Genomic DNA, 11,796 nt, shown 5'->3' with positions numbered 1-11,796 from the left:
CAGGCAAATAGGTGTGAAAAACCTCAGCTTGAGATCCTGGAGAGCCGCTGCCAGTCTGAGTAGACAATACTGACTTTGATGGACCAAGGGTCTGATTCAGTAGAAGGCAGCTTCATATGTCCATATGGACATTACTCACCATGGCTAGTAGCTACCGACAGATGTTTCCTCCATAAATCTGTCTAACCCCTTTTTAAACAGCTGTCTATGCTTGTGGCAAATCTCTATGTCCAATGGCAGCGAACTCCACAATTTAATTATTTGTTGAGTAAAGCAGTATCTCTTTTTGTCTGTCCTGTATCTACTGCCCATCAACTTCAGTGGGTGCCCCCAAGACCTAGTGTTATGCAAGAGGGAGGAAAAAGTTCTTTCTCCACCCGATTCTTGCTACTTTTTAGGATGCCTCCATTAACAAGATTTGAGAACATCACAAATGTCCCTAAAACAACTAAAGAAACGTTCTGTTTTACTGAACGGGAAAGAATGCATTGAGCAGTCTCGTATCACAGAAATGAGTTTCCCTCTGCCGAGAGTCTGGGGTTGCCAACTGCCTTGAGAGAAAAAAAGTTCTGCCCCTTATTTCACATGAAAAGCTTCAGCTGCACACTCTTAAGCCTCTCTCACAGGGATAGAACATTTTTTCTCCTGGACCGTTAGCAATCTTGGGAGAAGAATTTACTGCATTTTATTAAAATGTATGTGCACTGAAAACACACAGTTATGTAAGAATCGGTGCATTATAAGCAGCTATTAATTAATCCATCAAAACAGTTGACATAACTTGCCGATCATAAAGAGAAAAGCAGCAAAAAGGAGAACTTTAAATGTTTTGACCTGTGCACCAAAAATAAATAAATCAGCACCAGCTACTGACTCCCGACACCACAGATATGCAACCAAGAGGCCAGAGTGCTGTTTTAGAAACCCAGTAACAGAAGGATAGTCTCTGAAAGAGCAAATAAAACGGTCTATGTTCTGAAAGTTACCCTTCAAGGAGCTGGCAGCAGCCAAGAGACAGCTGAAAAGTTGCCAAATACGGTTCTTGTTTGTTTGTTTTTTACTTGCATGTAAGGGTGTGTATTCAGCAATACTGAGCCAAAAAATACCTGGAAAATACCTTATTGGTATTTTCCAGATTTTTTCCTCTGACTAAATATAAAGCTTGGTATTGTCTAAAGCTATCCAATATGGCTGAGCCCAAAAAATCCCCAAACATTTTGGGGGCTGTCAGACTGCTGGTATTTAAAAGGATTACCGTCCCTTTAAACACCTTCCAGGTAAATTTGACAGCTCCAGAGTTTACTCGTGTTGTGGCTTGAAAAAGGCATTTAAAGGGACCACATTCCCTTTAAATGCTCTTTTCCCCCACCACTGAAAATAATGAAGGATGGGGGAACCTTCTTTTGGGACTTTTTGAAACTTGTAGGTTGGAGGGGGTTGTGGAGAGGCACTAGATATTATGTTGAAAATCTGGTGCCTCTACCTCAAAAAAACCAGCCCCCACAGAGCCCCATACCCCTGGATTGATCCTCTATTATACTCTATGGGGACCAGTGAATATAATGGTCCCCATAGGGTATAATGGAGCCAAAAAACTTCAGGAATCCCAAATATTTACCGAATCCGAATACCATTCTGGAAAATACCAATATTTGGGGGGTTCAATGTATTCAAACACAAAAAAATGCCAGTTTGTTTCTGCATACCCCTATTGGCACGTAGAGGAACTGGGCAACAACAAAAAGTGTGAGTACGTTCAGGCATGCATGCTTCAGAGCTATTATGGGAATGAAACAGATACAGATGTATTCATTGCCATGCAGAAATTCTGGATTTTAGTGCAATGTGCCGGCAACAGGGTTTACCACTGGGAACACAGAACTGCCAGAACTGCTCATAATCAGAAATTTCTCATATTGGGGAGTCCCAAGACCTGAGGTGAGGATTGTAAGAGGCTCAGAATTGAGAATGCAGACTGGGCTTTTGCACTCAGTCTTACCCTGAGTGGACACACACAAAAATACAGTGGCCCAGACAAAGAATGCCACTTCAACACGAATGTGTACACTTAAGATACCTTAGGTACAGATCTCTTTTCAAATGTAATGTCCAAAATGGCTCTAAACACCATTGAACCAAAAAGGCTCATTTGCCTACAGAGTTATAATTCATTTCAAGCTCCAAATGAGTTCCCCCAAAATAAATAGCTCCTCCTAACAAAGCTGAAAAAGGAGGTACAAAAGACAGCCAACTGCAAGAGGCAGAATGGCCTGCTGAATCAGAACTTGGCACCAAACCTCCATTCAGATCGTGGAAAGCAAAGGGGCATAAATTCCGAAATCAGTCAAAGATGCCTACCTTGAAAAGGGCTATTGGACTGCTGGGCCAGGGTAAGATGTTCTTCACTAACAAAGTACACAGGTTGGTGTTGGTTGATTTCCACGCTGGTACAAACGTTGCTGTCCCCATGCAAGAAGAAGGTAAAAGAGCAGGACAAGTGCTCGCTACGGACAAAGAGGAAGGAAACAAGATTGGTTAGCACAGGGAAGCATCCATTTAAAAAGTTAGCATGCTTTGAAAAGGTAATGGGGATGGGGGTGGCATCTCAAAACAGTTCCGCCCAAATACAGCACCAGTGAAGTAACCAACAACCCTTCATTCAAGTCTGCAAGAAGAAGAAGAATTACAGATTTATACCCCGCCCTTCTCTCTGAATCAGAGACTCAGAGCGGCTTACAATCTTCTCCCCCCCACAGCAGACACCCTGTGAGGTGGGTGGGGCTGAGAGGGCTCTCACAGCAGCTGCCCTTTCAAGGACAACCTCTGCCAGAGCTATGGCTAACCCAAGGCCATTCCAGCAGGTGCAAGTGGAGGAGTGGGGAATCAAACCCGGCACTTAACCACTACACCAAACTGCCAACATTCTAACCCATCTGTGTCATATAGCAAGGGTAAGATTTCATTTACTGATTTGTGACATCTACAACCTACAGTGAAGCGTCAGCGACTGAGAGACCACAGTGCCAATTCTGGCCCCCAGGTTCCATCATCGAACTGCAGGCAACAAGGATATATGGAGATGCTGTTGCACAGTGACCCTCGTCATACCAGGGACCCTCGACTCTGTGCACCCCAGAACTCCTGGAGTGATATCTGGCTTAGGATCCTCGAGCAAAGCAGCAGGTGTCCTTGGGGCATTCCTTGATGGGAACAACCCAACTGCTCATGCCAATTGATCAAGTGTCAATCAGAGTTCTAGAGCCTCTCCAAGTCTGGCATAACTTCATCATACAGATTTTGCAAGACGATCACTAAAAGCCTCTGACCATGTGAGAGACCCCCTGCTCCTAGCCTAATCCAATCAAGAGACTTCCTGAGTGCCTGTTTACCTAAAAGGTGATGCATAACCTCAGGGGTGGAATTCTAGCAGGAGCTCCTTTGCATATTAGGCCACACACCCCTGACGTAGTCAATCCTGCAAGAGCTTACAAAAGATAGCCTTGTGAGCTCTTGGGAGGATTGGCTACATCAGGGGGGCATGGCCTAATATGCAAAGGAGCTCCTGCTAGAATTCCACCCCTGCATAACCTCATGAGCGTGTAGGGCCTCTACTCACCACTGTCGAGCCTTACCCAGCTGCTGTGTGTCTGGAGAGAGGACTTGGCTAGACAGAGTGATGCAAAACAGTATGCAAGCTTGTGAATTCTCCAGAACTCTTGTATGATGGAATGTGTTTTTAAAAAATGCTCCCCTATGTTAAAAGTTGCTGGAAATTGGGTGGTTCTGTTTGAAGTTTTCTGTACACAAGGAGTTTTGTTATATGGGCTGGTTTGTCACAGGGGTATGTGACACGCCACCTCAATCAGCTGCGTATGTTTATCCAGCCTCACACCCAGAATTTCTGTAACACATCACGGACCAAGTTGTGTTGTATTTTAAAAATAAAACTGCTATTTTTATCTTGGGCCCACAGTAATGATGAAAGTAATCCAGTTTCGAAAGATTCGACAATACACAAGCTATGGGATGTTTTCAGGCAACCCTCAAGCAGAACTCAGCAAAGGAACTCGGTTCTTAACGGTCCCTAGATAAACTCAGCACTTGATTCAGAAGCCTTTGATTCAGTTGCTGTCTTTCACATATACGCACCCCACTCACTTGCACAATTTTTAAGAATATAAATTGCATGCTGCCTTTTGGCACAACAGTAAGCATAGATCAAGGGGCAGAATACAGGAATCCTAGGCTAACAGCCTAGTGCAGCCTAGTGCAAGCCAAGTGCAGAGTTACTTCAGTCTAACCCACCCATCTCTCTACCGTTTCACATAATACGGAAGCACAACTACACTTTCATCACAGACTGTATATTCGACAATGAGCTGCAATGCATGATAGGTCGTATCTATCCAACAAACATTTCAAAAAATATTCTATTGCTGCATTCACAGTTTGTATGTTTACGATATATCTGCACTGCCTTAAAACACCTACACGTAATAACATGTGAAGCTGAATTCAGACACCAGAGAATTTCAGCCAAGCTACCAATTCTAGAAACATGCCTACACTTCAAACGTTACTGTTTTCATACCAGTTCAGGCATCATCACTTAGCACTCTGATTGGGGATGCCAAGAAACAGAGCTCTCCCTCACAGAACTACAATTCCCAGGATTTCCTGGGAAAGGGGGAAAATGATTACTCGACCACCTTGAGCTCAAAATATACATCTGACCCCTCAAAATTCCTCCATCTATAAAATGGAAGCAGCAACTTATCTTGTGCGACTCCTTTGCAGAGGAATTCGAAGGGACTCAAAACACCGCGGCCATCACAGAAAAGCTGGAATCAAGATGCGCACAGGGATTTGGAAAAGGGAGTTCAGGGCACCCCAAGTAGTTCATTTACTTATTGCAGATTGTCTGCGTCTTTAAAGCACTGAAGTCAAGGTTTGTGAAATCAAAAGCTAAAAACTCTCTCAACTCAAATGGTTATTTGTTCCCACAAGTTCCAATTCTTTAATTTGATTTCCCTGATGTTATTACAGGAAATACCAATTTGGGACATTTGCTTACCTATGTCAAAGAAAGAACTCCCATGAACGTGCAGATATAAAGCTACTGCGCTCAGAAGTTTTTTCTTTCTTTCTTTCTGGTGCATTCCCCCATCTCTTTAGATCTCTGGGAGGGGGGGTGAGAGAGAGTTCCAAGCATATGACCACAAAGCAAGGCTCTCTTAGGAGCTTAAAATTAGTATTCAACAAAAATTAGGATTCAACAAAAGCAGAGCAGAAAATGGCTTTTCTGTGCCCTCTCAACAAAACCATTCAGTGAATGGCACAAATACTATATTTATAGTGTTAATGCATAAAAGCATAGAAGGCAAAAAAAAAAAAAATGAAACCGAAGCTGCATGGGAGAACTGAATTTCAGGAAGCTCTAAAACATTTTCACCCACAGAACTCAGACCCTGGAGGCGTTGCTCAAGCTTTCATTATAATCCACTGCTAACTTGAAACTGAAGCTTTGATTTATTTTCTTCATCTTACAAACCACTTATTCGTTATTCTAGGACAAGTTCTTGAGAGGATGGTGCTCTTAATTACGGAGTTGTGCCTAGGACGCAAGCATTAAGGTTCAACTCCACCCATTTTCTTACCATCACAGAGCAATTATGCAAGGTACACCTAATTTTCGTTTCATTGCAATTATGCCTGTCTGACCCAAATAATAATTAAAAAAGAGAGATGCACACACACACACACAACCAGAATTCCTTCCAACATGTAACAAGATGTTTCTATGCCTGTGCAGCAAAGGAGGAGGAGAATTAGTAAGCCTAGGAATAATTCAGGAATTCCTCTGGTTTTTATCATAGCACATTTGCAAACCTCTGAATCCAGGTTATCACAAACAGGAGTGGCCCTTTTGCACCTAGGCTGGCTTGTGCTAAACACCACTGTTGTGCAAAGTTGTGCAAAAGCTGGCTTCTTTCCTATGCTGCTTGTAAACCTGCACCCCACCCACCCTCTCTCAGCCCGTGAACTCCAGGGAAATATCTCATGTGCCAGGAAAAACAAAGAAATCGCTGCAGAGCAAAAATTTCATCTTCACACTGCACCAGATCTTCCAACACACATTCTCAATTGGGTGCGTGCCAGCTCTTCAACAGTACACAGAATTCAGCTCAGGCAACTGAAAATAAAACCAACCGGATCAACTGCCATCTCTAAATGCCTCTGGTGTAAATGTGACAGTGACAAGTCAAATTAAATCACCGAATTGCCACCCTCTAACTATTATTAAAACCCATGATAGCCTGATCTTGTCAGATCTTGGAAGAGAAGCGTGGATGGCCCTAGACAGTATGTGGATGGAAGACCACCAAGGAGGTCCTGGGTCACAACACAGAGGCAAACTACCTCTGAACATATTTTGCCTCTAAAACCCTATGGCAGGGGTGGCCAACGGTAGCTCTCCAGAGGTTTTTTTGCCTACAACTCCCATCAGCCCCAGCCAGCATGGCCAATGGTTGGGGCTGATGGGAGTTGTAGGCAAAAAACATCTGGAGAGCTACCGTTGGCCACCCCTGCCCTATGGGGTTGCCGTAAATCAGCTGTGACTTGGCGGGGAGGACGAGACAATAAGAGGGAGGTTTTTCATCTCTTGGGACAAGGTCACAGCGCACTTAGCATGACTGTTCCTGACTGTTCCAAGGGCTGAAAGGGATCCCTGAAGAACCAGAATGGGGTAAATCAGATGGTGTCTGGAATTTAATAACTGGATTAAATCAGTTCAAAATGAATTTGTATATTTATTGTATATTTATTATCAAGAGTTCAATCACAGCAGAAGTTGGGTTCAGGTAGCCGGCTCCAGGTTGACTCAGCATTCCATCCTTCCAAAGTCAGTAAAATGAGTATTCAGCTTGCTGTGGGGAAAGTGTAGATGACTGGGGAAGGCAATGGCAAACCACCCCGTAAAAAGTCTGCCGTGAAAACGTCACGATGCAACGTCACCGCAGAGTCGAAAGCAACTGGTTTGCACGGGGGACTTTGCCTTTTTTTATCAAGAACTAGAAGTAGTTTGATAACTATATAAACTTTATTAAGTGATTGTGGGGAGAAGAAAGAAGATGGGGGTGAAGAAAAGTGCTTCCATGAAATTATGTTTGTTATAATATAAATAATTAAGAAAAAGACTGAAGATTTATACCCTGCCATTCTCTCTGAATCAGAAACTCAAAGCGGCTTAAAGGTAAAGGTAGTCCCCCGTGCAAGCACCAGTTGTTTTCAACTCTGGGGTGACGTTGCTTTCACATTTCATGGTAGACTTTTTTACAAGGTGGTTTGCCATTGCCTTCCCCAGTCATCTACACTTTCCCCTCAGCAAGCTGGGTACTCATTTTATCGACCTTGGAAGGATGGAAGGATGGGTCAACCTGGAGCCAGCTACCTGAACCAGCTTCCACTGGGATCGAACTCAGGTCGTGAGCAGAGGACTCCGACTGCAGTACATCAGCTTTACCACTCTGTGCCACGGGGCTCTTCAGAGCAGCTTATAATCTCCTTTATCTCCTTCCCCCACAACAGATCAGGTGGGGCTGAGAGAGCTCTCATAGAAGCTGCCCTTTCAAGAACAACTTCTGCAGTAGCTAACCCAAGGCCATTCCAGCAGCTGCCAAATGGAGGAGTGGGGAATCAAACCCGGTTCTCCCAGATAAGAGTCCACACACTTGATCACTACACCAAACTTGGTAATTGCATTTGTATAGTTAAATCATAAAACTCTTTCTTCAATAAAGATATATGTAAAAGAGAGCCAGTCTGGTGTAGTGGTTAAGTGCGTGGACTCTTATCTGGGAGAACTGGGTTTGATTCCCCACACCTCCGTTTGCACCTGCTGGAATGGCCTTGGGTCAGCCATAGTTATCACAGAGCTTGTCCTTGAAACGGCAGCTGCTGTGAGAGCCTCTCAGCCCCACCCACTTCACAGGGTGTCTGTTGTGGGGGGAGAAGATATAGGAGATTGTAAGCCGTTCTGAGACTCTTATTCAGAGAGAAGGGCGAGGTATAAATCTGCAATTCTTCTTCTTCTAAGGTGCCTGTGACCACAGACAAGAGGCATCTTCATCCTCCGTTGGAAGTTCTAAGACTTCCAGAGCAAGAATTCTACTGCTAACTACACCAAAAATAAAAGAACTCTAATGGACAAAAATAATAACTAAAAAACTTCTCTGCTTTTGAATGCTAAAAACTGAAGGCCAGTCACAGCGCAACTAAGTACTGAAGGTAGCTTGCAGCAAGCAGATCAGAAGTATCTTAGGCAGTAACAGAATAAAATATTAATGGCAAAGAACACTATAACATTCCTTGGTTGCCGATCAAGACAATTTCTTCCTGAAGTCACAGTGGGGAACCACACCCTCCATAACTCAGAGTAGAAGGGCCAATCATGATGAGTCCAATGTTCCATTCTCATTTGAAGGATGATGGCACCCTTGACTGATGGGATTAACCAAAAGCAGAATACAGAGAGGGTTGAATCAAAAAGAACTACTGTACTGACTACAATGCCCAACAGCCAAGGTGACCCAATCAATCTGCCTGACAAATGCTGAGGCAAACACATATGCTACCTTACAAGGATCCTTTCTCAGACACACTGGTGGTGAACGTCACTTGCACAGCTGCTCTTCTGAAGGAACAGGCCATGACGGCTTGTGGAGCATTTCCCCCAGTGTGCTTCACGTGTGATACGGAAGCATTCATGCAACTATTTCCTGAGGGTAGAGGTGTAAAATTCCCGGAAATTTTGAAGCTTGGAAAAAAATGGAAATTTTCAGCAAATAGCCAATACCTTTTGTCTGGAAGCACTGGTTGCTGCCAGATTGGAGCCAATGACAATCTTGTCTCAATAATTAAGTACCTGTCTCAAATGACATGTGCCCCTTTTTAAATGCCTGTTGACAAATCTCCTCACAAACTTCAAGGGATAAATCAAATGCATATCCTACCTCTTTGCGCACCATTCCATTGCGTTTGTATCCAGGTTTCTTTTCTTTTCTTAAGCCATTTTCAACATTGATCAGAATCCCTTGGACCTAATACTGCTATACTGCTAACAAAGCAGCCTAAGTTTACAATTTTTAAAAAATCAGGGAATGATCAAGTTAAAACAGTGAGGAATGCTTACAACCGATCAAACCAATAAATAACTCTCACATGGCACCCACCACATTTATTTATTCAAGAACCTAAGCTACCCTTGTACCCATTTTATCCATTTAAGTTCAATATAGGCAGACAAATCTCCATGCAACCCCTTTTTGGAAAGGTGCATCAGATTTGCTACTGAGACACTTTTTAAAAAAAAAAAATGTGCTAAAAATAGCTAATGAGGAACTTTTATCTGGTCAGCAATTTGTCCGTTTTCATAGTCCATATGAGCTACCACCAGCAAAAATTTTCCACAATTCATTTCACTAGTAAAATTTCCCTCCAAAAATTAAGTTGAAGGCTATAAACACACTACAAAAGGTACACAAATCTAAACTACATTGCAGGTACATACATCTAAACTGCCAAAACCCTAAAAAAAGAAATACAGGAATAGTGAAACATAAAGGCAAGAATGCAGACTTTAAACAAAATCAAAAACACATGAAATGGTATCTCATTCTCTTTCATTCATTTTTACAGAACAAGCGAGATGGGACACACCTGGTTAAAAGCGGGGAACCTCAAACAGCAACATCAAACGAAAGAGCAGAATGGGAGAAAAATGCTGCTCAGTATATTAAGCATTAAAATGTCCATGTTGCTTTGCAAAAGGACAAAGACCCTGGATATCAAGAGGCCTGGGCAAGAGCTAAGCTAATATGGAAATAATAATAATAATAATAATAATAATAATAATAATAATAATAATAATAATAATAATAATAAATTTTATTTGTACCCCGCCCTCCCCTGCCGAAGCAGGAAAGCAATTGTTATGCCACATTAGAGAGGTGAGTTTCCCCTGGGGAGATAAAAATGGAGGGGGGTGCTGAGTTTTTCCAAGGAATTTTTTCCATATTCTTCCTTGATGTAAAAGTGGAAAATTTGGGGGGGTACCACTAAAGAGAGCCGGTTTGGTGTAGTGGTTAAGTGTGCAGACTCTTATCTGGGAGAACCGGGTTTGATTCATCCACTTCTCCACTAGCACCTGCTGGAATGGATTTGGGTCAGCCATAGCTATTGCAGGAGTTGTCCTTGAAAGGGCAGCTGCTGGGAGAGCTCTCTCAGCCCCACCCATCTCACAGGGTGTCTGTTGTGGAGGGAGAAGATATAGGAGATTGTAAGCCTCTCTGAGAGAGAAGGGCGGGGTATAAATCTGCAGTCTTCTTCTTCTAAAGACTCCTGGGAAATATTTTCTCTTGAAAAGTATGTCATTCATTCAAAAAGGAAAAGGTATTACTCCTTCAAAATGTTAGAAAAAAGAAGTCTGGAATTTTGGGAAATTCGAACAAAAAAACCCTCTATGCTTCTCTCTCCCTCTCAAGTTAGTATTATTTTAGACCTGCAGAAAACAAAATATTTTGTCTCAGGGCACTTTTTTTTTGGGTACAAAAAGGCCAGCAGGAATTCATTTGCATATGAGGCTACATCCCCTGACATCACCATTGTTTCACACAGGGCTTTTCTGTAGAAAAAGCCCAGCAGGGAACTCATCTGCATATTAGGCCACACCCCCTGACGCCAAGCCAGCCAAAACGGCATTCCTGTGCATTCCTGCTTTAAAAAGCCCTGCTTTGTTCTTTTAAATGTGATAAATATGCCAATGCGCACAATTTTATGTGGCAAGTTATAAAAGGTGCATTATATGTTTTTAAAGCCGCAAGATAGGTTTAGGTTTGATCAAGAAGCATTGCATATATTTAAATTTTTCTAACATTTTCTGTTTATATCAAAGCAAAATGTATTTTTCCCCCGTGGCTTTGAAATTTTCAGAAATTTTACATTTCTACATACTTTAGAAGATGGAATGAAGCAATGTTAGACCCCTGAAGTCAAACAGAGTGTTGCCTTGAATAGACAGGAGATCAATGTGAAGTATCTTGTACACTCATTTGTATATTAATATCTAGGGAAAAAACTTAGCAAGACACAATCTGTGTGCTGCCAGGATTTATTCATTTTGTCAGTGAGTACATATTTAGCCCATCCTCCCTCAAACTACGTGGGATCTCCTTCCCCCATTTGTTTTCCTAAACCAGGACAGACCTTTGTTTCATCAGTTTATTTTATGATTCTACGGCTAATACAACTTCACGTATGGACATACAATTCTTCATACCTTCTGAAAGAAGAGTATCTGGCTGAAATTCTAGGAAAGACTCTAAGTTCTAGTATGTGCCTTCATAAACTTGGAGAAGGTATGCTCAACATGCGCAACTAAAAAAAAAATCTCCAAGTCTTTACCTGTGTCTCTGTACCTTAATTAAGAAACAAACGATGACAATGAATCAAGCTCCCATAAATGCTGTTGCTTATTAATATTTATCAAGACACTGAGAAACAGTAATTAACTCACATTCATGCCAAGCTTGCAAGGATATGAGGATATGAGTTCGCCTAGAACACCTTCATCTACAAATGCATTTACCTTTTCTGATTCAGTTTCATCTACTGCAGCTGACAGACATCTGTGATACCGATCTGTCAGTGAAAACTCATGCCATATTAAGATACCGTGCCTTTTAGATGTCACAAGACTCTTTCATGTGTTCATGTCTTAAGGCGCACAAGAAGGAA

At 42.3% G+C, this 11,796-nt stretch overlaps 1 protein-coding gene across 3 annotated transcripts in view; it reads right to left on the bottom strand.

Moving 5' to 3' along the window:
* MED13 (mediator complex subunit 13) overlaps positions 1-11,796 on the bottom strand; it is a 157,171-nt gene that overhangs the window by 75,695 nt on the left and 69,680 nt on the right. For all 3 annotated transcript variants that reach the window (XM_060259550.1, XM_060259552.1, XM_060259553.1), the window contains exon 4: positions 2,359-2,504. In XM_060259550.1, coding sequence (XP_060115533.1) covers positions 2,359-2,504 — 146 coding nt within the window. The remainder of the gene's footprint in view (positions 1-2,358; positions 2,505-11,796) is intronic.

The sequence above is a fragment of the Heteronotia binoei genome, chromosome 18, assembly GCF_032191835.1.
Source record: "Heteronotia binoei isolate CCM8104 ecotype False Entrance Well chromosome 18, APGP_CSIRO_Hbin_v1, whole genome shotgun sequence".
Lineage (NCBI taxonomy): Eukaryota > Metazoa > Chordata > Lepidosauria > Squamata > Gekkonidae > Heteronotia > Heteronotia binoei.
The sequence above is the reverse complement of the archived record's forward strand: the minus strand, read 5'-3'. Positions and strand labels throughout refer to the sequence as shown.